General features: G+C 36.3%; 2 protein-coding genes across 2 annotated transcripts; one reads left to right on the forward strand and one right to left on the reverse strand.

The window, feature by feature from the left end:
- Positions 1-325: 325 nt before the first annotated feature.
- LOC102613516 (plastid division protein PDV1) lies at positions 326-2,965 on the forward strand. Its single transcript, XM_006490518.4, has 2 exons — positions 326-751; positions 2,152-2,965. The coding sequence occupies exons 1-2, from the start codon at positions 440-442 to the stop codon at positions 2,665-2,667; spliced, it is 828 nt and encodes a 275-aa protein (XP_006490581.2). The 5' UTR covers positions 326-439; the 3' UTR covers positions 2,668-2,965.
- Positions 2,966-4,472: 1,507 nt separating this feature from the next.
- On the reverse strand, positions 4,473-9,079 carry LOC102613808 (uncharacterized). Its single transcript, XM_006490519.4, has 6 exons — positions 8,710-9,079; positions 7,410-7,918; positions 6,881-7,318; positions 5,452-6,003; positions 5,132-5,259; positions 4,473-4,952 (listed from the first exon to the last, which is right to left on the reverse strand). The coding sequence occupies exons 2-6, from the start codon at positions 7,818-7,820 to the stop codon at positions 4,949-4,951; spliced, it is 1,533 nt and encodes a 510-aa protein (XP_006490582.2). The 5' UTR covers positions 7,821-7,918; positions 8,710-9,079; the 3' UTR covers positions 4,473-4,948.
- Positions 9,080-11,163: the final 2,084 nt, after the last annotated feature.

An 11,163-nucleotide genomic window follows, 5' to 3' on the forward strand; every position in this document is an offset into this window, starting at 1 on the left:
AAATCTACATGATAATTTTAGTATTTTTATTTTAATTAATAATTCATAAAAGAATCGGAAAACTTAAGACCAAAAAAAAAAAGATATACGGGTAAAGAAATCACATCTCTTAGTACACGTCTCACAGGCATTTATGAGCCATTGATTTGGGTAGATTTGACTTCCTAGATCTGCGTTGAAAATGTCCGACGCGCAGACGTGTAACTAAACTAGTGGCTGTTAAAATAAAAAGAAAAAACTGTGAAAGGTCAACACTACACAGTCGGTAATTTACATAAAATTCTTTTTTTTATCCGTAATACTAATAAACTGAAATTAGAAAAAATAGGAGCACCGCGCGAAACAGTTGAAACTTAAAAACACTAATAAAGGCTTGATAAGAAAAATAAAACCCTAGAATTTTCCCCCCAAGTTTTTTTCGTTGTTTGGTGTTGGCCAAATGAAATGGGAAATGGAGATCGACGAAATCGAAGCGGTTCTGGAGAAAATATGGGACCTACACGACAAGCTAAGCGACGCAATTCACTCGATTTCGCGGACTCACTTCCTCAATTCCATCAAAGCGCTGAAAAAAACCGACAAGAACAAGCTCTACAACGACGTCGTTGAGGACAACCGGGCCGGATTCGTGTTCGTGAAGGGGTTTCGGGTCGATGATAATGAGTCGGCGTCGGCGATTCAAGAGGCTAAGAGTTTGAATGCGATTCGGACAGCTCTTGAGAATTTAGAAGATCAGCTTGAGGTTTTGCACGTAAGACTTTTTTTTTATCTTTTAAGTGGCCTTTCTTTAATTTTTGGATAATGTGCGTCTGTTTTGGTTGTGGCTTTTTTGTTTGGTTGCCGAGAAAATTGATGGAGAAAGATGAAAACTTTGAGTTTCAGCGCAAGTAACCCAGCTAATTGTTGAATTACATGCTGTATGTGCTTTTTTGAAACACATTTTCATTGCTTCTTCGGAAAGCACGTCAATATTAAGTGTTTCCGTGACAAGCACTTAAGTGCTTTTTTCTGTTATTAGTGTCTTTAATACTGTCAAAAATACTTCCTAACTCAGTAGATGTATTTGAACATTAGTACCGTGGCGCTTATGATATTGATTGATTGCGTTTTTTTGTTGGTTATAATTGGACTATTGTGGGAAACTGAATGTATAAAATAATTTATCTATGAAGTTTGGCCCATTTCGAGCGATTAAGGGAGAAAGAGAGAATTGATATACTTTAATTAGTCCAGAATAATTTGGCTCAAGGTTTTTGGTACAACATGAAGTTTACCTCGTGTGTGTTCGCAGATCTTGTTTGGTGACTCTTGGTCTCTAATGTTAGATAATGATAAGGGGTTATGGCAGAAGATACCTGAGAGTGATACTTGCCTTTTGACAGTCATGTGACAAGGAGTTTCATTGTAGCAGATCATTTGGCCTTATCTAGATTATTGTGTAATCACAACATGACCTTCAAATTAATTTTTTGTCTTAGGCTTTGAGGTTGAAGGCTTCTAGGATTTGGTTAGAAGGGACTACAGATGATGTGGTTATCAATCCTTGCACTGAGGTGATGGCTATTCAAAGAGCCGGATGGCAAAAGATTATTCACACAGCCAATACATAATAGTTGAGTTTGAGATTCTTGTGGGTTCACACGCTATGGTTGGGCTAGGCCAATTTGACAGATGACTATTGGCTAACATGCAAAGCTGGAGCCTGGAGGCTGTATCGTTTGATTGCATGAAAATGGAATATGCATTGGACAATTTAATCATTGCGTTGGACAATTTAATCATTCCAATGGAGCACAAAAATGATGTGTAATTTTTGTTAAATGCGCTAAAAGTACCTTGGGGGAAACATGACTTAGCAACTAGTTAAGAGTTTTTTTTTTTTTAAGTCTAGGAAGCGACTAAAGCTTTATCCCTGAACATGTAGAGTAGAAGCGTATGATTCAGAAGTCCAAGAATGGTCGTGGCAGTTCTTAGTGCTGCAACAATAATGCCTTCACAGTATCACAAGGAAGTTTTGCATTTGATGCTGCATTTTCAGTTTGTCTGTGGTATTTTAATATTTTAAACTAGTACTCTTACCATGCAAGATGTTCTTGATAATCTGATAGATTGCAAATGGAATTATTGGTGTACTTTTGTTATGTTTCACAGACTGTACAGACTAACCAACGGGCAGAGAAAGATGCAGCAATTGCACGATTAGAACAAAGTCGAATTGTTCTTGCAATGAGATTGTCTGAACACCATGGTAAGAAGCATAAAGTCATTGAAGAAGCTTTAGCTTTTGTGGGGGATGTACAAGATGCTGCACGCTTTATTTCACCTGACAACCTTTATGGTTCACCAGTAAGTCCTTCTGGTCAGAACTTTGCGGCACCTGAAGGGAGGATGTGCAATGGACTTATCCACGCTCTCATATCAAGTTTTGACTTTGCAAAGAAAACCCTTAAGCTGGATCAAGTGGGTGGGATTCTCAGCAATGCTGCTATTGTTGCAGTTAGCATGATTGCATTGCTACATTTACATCAGGCTGCTTATAAGGAGCATCCACAAAAGCAAGATGAAAGAGTCTACAGCAACCGAGCAGTGAGAAAAACTACTCAGCTGGAGAGTTCATCTCCCAATACTCAATTGAACCAGTTGGATGTGATGTCAGCCAGGGGTTAAGGTCTCAAAATCTGACAGTTTGTGAAATGGTAGGAGGCTATTCATTGATTCCAATTCGAAGGAGTTGTTCTGTCTTACTATTTCTTTACACGAACCTTGGGTGGATCTGTGCAGCCAATGCTAAGAGTATTTTAATTCTTTAAACTGGTGTGCAGTCTTTATTAGTCATTTTGGAATAGGTATCAAAGTGCAGAGAATTCTAGTTGCTTGTATATCCCGACTTTAGCGGTACTTGTATGTGAATCCTTTATCTTCACTTTTTGGCTTACATTCCATTCTATTTATTCACTCTTGTTTACATACTTTGGATACAATCATTTCCAAACATTTTAAACCATTTTTAGAGTGCTGTGTGCGTGAACTCGCACGAGTCTGTCGATTCCAGAACCTTATATTGAAAGCCATTGCCTGATTTGCAATTGTAAGGTGTAATACAAGAAGCAATCTTTCTCCAACCCCGAGAAACATTGTAAAATTTGAATTGTAGGGCTCTTAAATGACAGAGATTGTAGAGCTCAAGGCCTTGTCAATGCTTTAAACCATTTGCTGGATTCTTCATCATGGGCCCCATGATTGAAATAACTTTCTAGTAGCTGGTTGGCCCAAAGGACCCAAGTCCGGCTTTCAAAACTGTATATGGTGCCGGATTGTTCGTGGGTTATTATCATTCAGGGCCCAGATTAGATCAATCCATTTTAGTTGTTCTTTTTCATATTTCATATAGAAAATTAGCAAAATACTGACCAAGAGATTCAAGAGAAAAATAAGAAATAAAACCATCCCACTCTTTGTTGAAGCTAGTAGCTTATTTGACTTATAAATTAAAAATATTTTAACTACCGTAATTACTACGCTTTTCAATCCCGCAAGTAAGTTGTTACTGTTGAATAGACTAATAAATAATTTTATAAGTTATAAAATTAATTATCAATAGATGAATGACACCTCACTATTAAGACACCATAAAATAGAATCTTATTTACATTTAAGTTGAAGATATCGAAGTGCAAGTTTATCTATACAGGGGAAAGTCAATTAGTGAAGCAAAAAACAAAAATCATGTCGACAAACATAAGTTGTGCTGGTCTAGCCTTTCCTTGAAATGAGGCTTAATGCCTGCAAAACATGACCAGGTCAACTTAAATATGAACTTAGTTTATCTGAAATTGGCTTCCGGTATGCCACATTCAACAAATTCCAGCTATCAGCTTGTTAATGGCAGCACTTTTGCGTAAATTTCTTTTCACATTTTATTAAACAAACAAAAATTGAGACACTATAACGAAGAAGATGATAAATTACAAAACCATCGTGAAAGAAATGTCAATGAAGTTATTTGATCTTTTAGGTGGCAACCAGAACTCCATTAGAGAAGCAAAAGTATGAACACATAATTAGCCCTTAATTTTGCAGCTGTGTATTATTAAAACACTCTCTTTGACTTCCTATTGGATGCATGACTTGTTAATTATCACAAAAATGATGAAGTTAACTTTTGGTAATTAAAGAGACAACAAGAACCAACTTGGCAACATCCATTGTGTTTTTGTCCACCACATTATCACATTTCTTGTAAAAAGATTTTCCCTATAATTTTTCTTTAATAAATTGTATTGGGTACCACCCAAGCAAGAAACATCGAAGGTTTCATTTGGGTTTCGCGATTCAGCCTATTCTATTATCAAGGCAAATTCTATACTATGAACAACATTATGAGGAAAATGTCTATTCACCCTTTCTTGGAGTAAATCTCATGTGTTCCACAGTGAAAAATATAGATAGATAGATATATCAAGACAAAAACATGAGAGAAAAAAAATATTATTATCTCATTCCAAAGAAACAATGAATAAACAAATTATACGACCAAAGCGTGTAAGGTAATATAAATAAATATGAAACAAAAAGTGTGCGCAAAAGAGTTCTACCAATGGCTACAGCAATAAGCAATTCTACTTATTCATTTGTAGGTCTTGCATTTTTTTTTTCTCATAAAAAGATGTCTCACAGAAACCTAAGAACATATTTTATGATTATGACATAAGACAGCCATACCAAAAATAAAATATTAAACATTAAGCTAAAACAAGCGAGATCAATTTCCTGCTCCCATGCCCATTTTGTCAGGCAATAAAGGATTGGTAGTCATATGGTGCCTCTGCTTATCAAAGATTGTAGTTGTGATCAAGTTGTTTCGGAATCAGCATCGACCTCAAAAAAAAAAAAGGAAAAATAAAAACCTGCTGCATGATCACACTGCCTTGAGCGACTGTGTCAAATTTCACCTATTTCAAAACAAATAAGCAATCAATTTTCAAATCAATTGATTATTAGAGCATTATTCAATCAAGCTTCACAAACACGATATCGTTTGATATTAAATAATCCGAAAGAAAATTCATCCAAATGTCTAATTCATGATGCAAATTCAATAGAAAGAACATTTGATGATCAAAATACTTACATCAGACGGATGGAAGACGGGCAAGAAATAGCGGCAGCCTTTTGAGCACGCTGCGCTTCACACCTATACAGCTCCTTCATTTCTTTTTTAGCTTGCCGAGCTTCACGCCGTCCCTCCTTCACTGCAGCCTGCATGCAGTACATGTCCTTATCAAATTACATTTAAGTGTACATAGATAAACAACATAAACCTAAGACAATATTTGAAATTTTGCAAGCATCTGGAAACAAGCAAGGAGACTGTCCACAAATAATAACGCATACTAATATGTCGCAAACGCACAAAAATATACAGAGAAATCTGGAGTAACACACAAATACCTTCCGTTCTCTCTTCTCCTCTTTTGATTCTTGGCCATGCTGCTTCCTCTTCTGCTGTTCAGTTTTTGGGGCACCTGCAGACTTCACCTTTTCCGTAGCAGCTTTCTGTCTAAGAGGCAGAAAGTCCACAGGCAGCTTCTCCTTCCCTCGAAGGGATATGACATGATTGGGAGCATTTAAGGCTCCAGAGATGGTTTCAGCCAACTTTTTCTTTCTTGCTAACCCCGGAGCTACAATTTTCGCTGGATGGTTATCAAGGTTTGAATACGTAGAAATGATAGTCTCACAATCCCACTTTTCTGACTCATCACTACTTTCCTGCACAATAGCTACCTCTTCATCTTCCTTTTCATTTTCATACTTCTCAGCATATTCCACACAACGACGAATAATATCAGGTGCTGGAACTTTATAATCGTCATCAATTTGCAATTCATCTGTTACACGGTCATCAAGGACAAGCTTGAGTTTATCTGCAAGAGATTCATCTTCTTCAGCTATGTCACCATCATAATCATCCTCACTATCAGTGCCATATTCTTGACATTCAAGCTGTAACAAACAAAGCAGTGTAAAATATTAAAGAATATTAATGTAGACCATGCTACAAAAAAAGACACGATCCATTAAAAAAAAAAAAATATATATATATATATATAGTGTGGTTGAATTGTTGTCCAAAAATTGCTTAAAGCTTTGGGGTTGATTGTGAAAGACAAACATAAACCAGGAAGACGACTTAAGAGTAATAAATTACTCAATGCATGAGAGATGCAATAATAAAAATTAGAATCCATAAGAACTGGTAAATGCTCATAAAGTTTGCCTAAGCTTTGGAGTTGATTGTGAAAGACAAACATAAACCAGAAAGATGACTTGGAGTAATAAATTATTCAATGCATGAGAGATGCAATAACAAACATTAGAAATCCACAGGACCTAGTAAATGCTCATATACAATGTTCTATCATAAGACCTCAATTATGATGTTATTAAATTCAAATTTTTTGACTAAAATGAGTTCTAACATCGGGAAAATTGTACTGCCAGTATGTTTTTGGTTGCACTCAAACTAAACCAACCATTAACTTTCAATAATTAGTTCCTTAAAACCAGTCAATGAAGAATCTAAAGTAGAATGCTTCCCTATAACGGATTTGAAAACCATAGCTGTTTAGCCTCCTAGCAGCAGTACATAAATTGAAATCTTTCTAACCCATAAGCTATTTTCCCTCACTCATGATTCGTAAAATCTCAACATGTCAGAAAGAACAATAATCAGTTATAAGCTATGCAGAAAACCTGTCTAAATGCATGAATTAATCGGTCATCACTTGGTTGCCTCATTATGAGAACTTAACTATCAAATGAAAAATCCACTCAGAAGTAAAAACATAAAACAAAAGTAACTCTGGGTAAAGAGTATAACCAAATCAAATTTTTCATCCAGAAGTCGACGCATCCGTGGCTTCTCAGTCACACCTTCATCTCTTGCTTCCTCCAAAACACGATTTCCTTCTTGAACTGCATTATGTCCATTGCTCAAAATAAGATATCCATCAGTAGCAGCATCACTCACTTCATCAACTACTTTATATTCCTCAGACAAATTCAACTTCTCATCAATGCCTAAATTTATTCCTTCTTCAGTACAATTCGCTTGTAAAATAAAATCCTCTTCCAAATCTTCAACATCAGAACCAAACCGTGACAAATCGCTATCATCAAGCAATGCCGCCACTTCTGGATCAACTGCTCTCTGAACCTTAACATTAACTGACTTCGACGCCACACTATAAATTGACTTCTCATTAGCCTCATTCTCATTTTTCACTTCAGAAATATTAACTCTTGAAGCATCATAAGCCTACAAAGAACATAAATAGTTAAATAAACAAAATTTGACCTAATCGATAATTAAATTTAACCGAACAAAATTTTTTTAAAAAATATCAAACCTTGATATCATGCGGGAGCTGATAGAGCCTGGACTTGGGGTTTTCATAAAAAGCAGACCCACCACCATTATTTTTAATTTCCCTTAAATGAGTTAGATAGTTATAGCCATCATCAGGAAACCCTAGCTCCAGAATTTCTTTCCTTATACGCTCTGGCAGCTGTGCCGTTCCAGCGGGCCTACTAGTTCCTCCTTCGTCATCATTGTCATCAGGTGCATCAGCAAATATTGAATTGGAATCATCATAATTGTCCTCTAAGGTGTTGACCGAGTAGGGAGTATTGTCGACTCGGACAAAGACTCGGTCATTGCCTGGTATTGTTTCATCGAAGATGGGATCCGAGGAATCACGAGCGAGTAATTGAAAGGTCGCTGCTTTTTTCTTGTCGATGAACTTCTTCTTCTTGCCCATTTGTTTTAGAGATGGTTGAAAGTTAGTGGAGAGTAAAGCAAGTGAGAGACTGAGAGTGATGAGACTAAAACAAGTGCAGAAGGTATTTTTTTATCAGCCTGTGTAAAAACAAAACAATTAATTCAATAATATTCCGAAGGATAGAATCCTAAAAGGTACAGCTAACAACCATATAGTGCTGACAAATACAAATAAGGAACAAAACGTAATTCAAGCTCAGCCATGTAACTTATCTGTAGATTATCCCTAAATTTTTCACACCAAGAAATTTAAATAAAAAAAAAAATGAAAAGACCCCATCACTCGTTTAATTTTGTTTAGATAATGCCAAATACCTCGTGAAACTCAGAAGTCTGGGGGTGGGTAAATCACATTTTGGTTCAGGTTGTTCGGGTTTCGGTTTGGGTTGCAGCCCAAAAGGGTTGGAGAATATGATCCAATCAGGTTGAAAATGCAAACCCAAACCAAACCGAATTTATTTCGGTTCGGTTTGGCTTGGGTTCACATTTTGGATTAGTTCCGTTTGAAAATTCGGTTCTCAATTTTGGTTTGGGTTCATTTGGGTTACAACAGTTCCATTTTCCAAAAATTTTCCAGTAACCAGCCAATTATAATTCCAAAATCTCAAATCCAGGCTAGATCAATGAAGAATAAAACAAATATCAACTACATTCTCAACATTTCAACAAGTCCCGATTGTTTATTTTTCAATTTACAGTCTCTAGATGTGGTTTTCCATGCCCGACTGAGTTCCAAAATAAAAACAACCAATGCCATTATACAAAAAATACATATGTATTGCATATGATCCCAGAAAACATATTGAATTAACAATATCTCCTCTTTCCTATTCATCACCAAATCGCAAACATAACCTTAAGGTCATTACCTTGTGCGGCTGACAACAGCGAACCAGCGACGGCAGCAGCTGAATCGAAACTGACAGCAGCTCGAGGAACGGCTAGAAGCTGCAACGCCGGTGCACGCGAACGAAACTGACAGCGGCACACCTGAACGGAACTGACAGCAGCTCCAAGAACGGCTAGAAGCTGCAACGCCGGTGCACGCGAACGAAACTGACAGCGGCGGCGTCGTGTGGCTGTGTGTGAGTGAGACTCAATGTGTCTGTGCTCTGTAGTGTGCTGGGCTTGCCGGCTTGGGGTTGTGCGTGGCTGCTGCAGGCAGCGTGGAGCAGAAGAGGAATTTGGGTTTAGGGCTTTTCTTCTGAATTTTTTTATTCTGCGGTTGTCGTTTGTATATACATTTAATTTTTTTTTTTTAACTGCTAACCCAAGCGGGTTTTCAACCCGAACCGAAATAAAAACTTAACGGGCTCTAAATTTGAACTCGTTCAAATTTTAAAGGATAATCCGAACCGAACCGGGCCCGAAATTCAGGTTTAAAAAACTGGTACAGATTTAAACTCGCACACATTGAATGAACATTTAAATTGGTATAGATTTAGAAAACAAGAAGAAATTTAAATCAGAAAATTTTTCTCTCCTCATCTTGTTCAGCCCCAAGCTTGGAATTATCTATTTTTTTTTTTTTTGGAGATATCTCTTATTCAGCCCCAAGCTTCAAAATTCGGGGATGGGGCGGATTTGGGATCACGGTAATCCGAACTCACCCCAGTTAGGAGCCCAACTCAATAGGCTATAGTTAGGCCCAAAATATAACATCACCGTCTTTAAGTTCCACAAGCTCGGCAAGTGAACCACTCCTGGAATATACTGGTAATGATCTGTTGTTTCATATTTAATTTTAACACTGTTACCTTCTGTATTTAGTTTTGTACGGCGCCAATTTCTGAAATTTTCAGTTCAGTTTGTTGAAATTTTTATGGAACTATATTTGGAAACTTGTTTCTCATATTTACTGCTAGATTAACAAGCATGAGCTTTAAACCATACGCTGGATTCTCCATCATGGGCCCCATGATTGAACAACTTTCTAGCGTAAGTTGGCCCAAGACACCCAAGTCCCGCTGTCAAAATTGTGTATGGTTCCGGTTTCTTGGTGGGTCATCATCGCACAGGCCCATATTAGATCAACCCATTTTTCGCTGTTCTTTTCTATATTTCATATAGAAAATTAGTAAAATACTGATTAAAAAAATTCAGAAAAAATATAAAAATAAAACAATCCCACTCTTTATTGAAACTAGTAGCGTATTGGACTTATAAATTAAAAACATTTTAGCCACCGTAATTACTGCACTGTTGAATGGACTAATAAATGATTTTATAAGTTATAAAATTAATTATCAATAGTTGAACGGCACCTCACTGTTAAGCTTAAGATGCCATACAATAGAATCGTATTTACATTTAGGTCGAAGATTGGGTTATTTTGTTTGTATATGTGTGATGGTTGCCGATCGAAGTTCGAGTTTATCTACACAGGGGAAAGTCAATTAGTGAAGCAAAAAAACAAAAACCAAGTCGATAAGCATAAGTTGTGCCGGCCTAGCCTTTCCTTGACATGAGGCTTAATGCCAGCAAAACACGACCAGGTCAAATTAAATAAATCGGCTTCCAGTACTCCACATTCAACAAAATCCAGCTATGGATTTGTTAATGGCAGCACTTTTGGTTTGGGTAATGCAATAGCAACAGTCTTAGTTTCTTTTCACATTGTGTAAAAGAAACAACAATTGAAACACTGTAAAGAAGAAGAAGAAGATAAATTGCAAAACCATCGTGAAAGGAATGTCAATAAAGTTATTTGATATTTTGGGTGGCAACCAGAACTGATCAAATAGAAAAGCAAAAATTTGAACGCATAATTAGCCCTTAATTTTGCAGCTGTGTGTTACTAGAACACTTACTTTGACTTCTTATTGGATGCATGACTTTGTTAATTAACACAGAAAAGATCGATGGACTTAACTTTTGGGAATTAAAGAGACAACAAGAACCAACTCGGCAGCATCCATTGTTTTTTTTTCCAACTTTTCTTCTTGCTCCTGTTTCTGTGTAATCCTATGTGGGACATGAAGAGATATTGTGTTTTCGGTGATCAAAGTTAACCAAAAGTTTTGGTAATTGGTCAAAGTGATCCTTGTTTACATGAGAAAGTGATAGCGCTTCTAAAAGCACCACAATTAAATGGTTTTTTTTTTTTAATTATTTATAATTCTTGGTTTGAAAAAAATAATAAATTAGATATGAATTATACGAATCAATTTTTTTTAAGAATACATGAATTAATTTTTTTTATATAATATACTCCCATAACATTGTGGAGAATCAAATCGATAAAACTAAAAATATGCCAACTAACTCAATTAAGGAACTGTTAACATAAATCAAATATTTTTAGTTTCACAAGTTTTTAGCTC

Source organism: Citrus sinensis, chromosome 9, assembly GCF_022201045.2.
Source record: "Citrus sinensis cultivar Valencia sweet orange chromosome 9, DVS_A1.0, whole genome shotgun sequence".
NCBI lineage: Eukaryota > Viridiplantae > Streptophyta > Magnoliopsida > Sapindales > Rutaceae > Citrus > Citrus sinensis.

Coding starts and splice junctions, on each gene's coding strand:
- LOC102613516 (XM_006490518.4), top strand. CDS start 440: ATGAAATGGGAAATGGAGATCGACGAAATCGAAGCGGTTCTGGAGAAA. Junction 752..2,151: donor ATCAGCTTGAGGTTTTGCAC/GTAAGACTTTTT, acceptor TATGTTTCACAG/ACTGTACAGACTAACCAACG.
- LOC102613808 (XM_006490519.4), bottom strand. CDS start 7,820: ATGGGCAAGAAGAAGAAGTTCATCGACAAGAAAAAAGCAGCGACCTTT. Junction 7,319..7,409: donor AGCTCCCGCATGATATCAAG/GTTTGATATTTT, acceptor TGTTCTTTGTAG/GCTTATGATGCTTCAAGAGT. Junction 6,004..6,880: donor TGGATGAAAAATTTGATTTG/GTTATACTCTTT, acceptor TGTTTGTTACAG/CTTGAATGTCAAGAATATGG.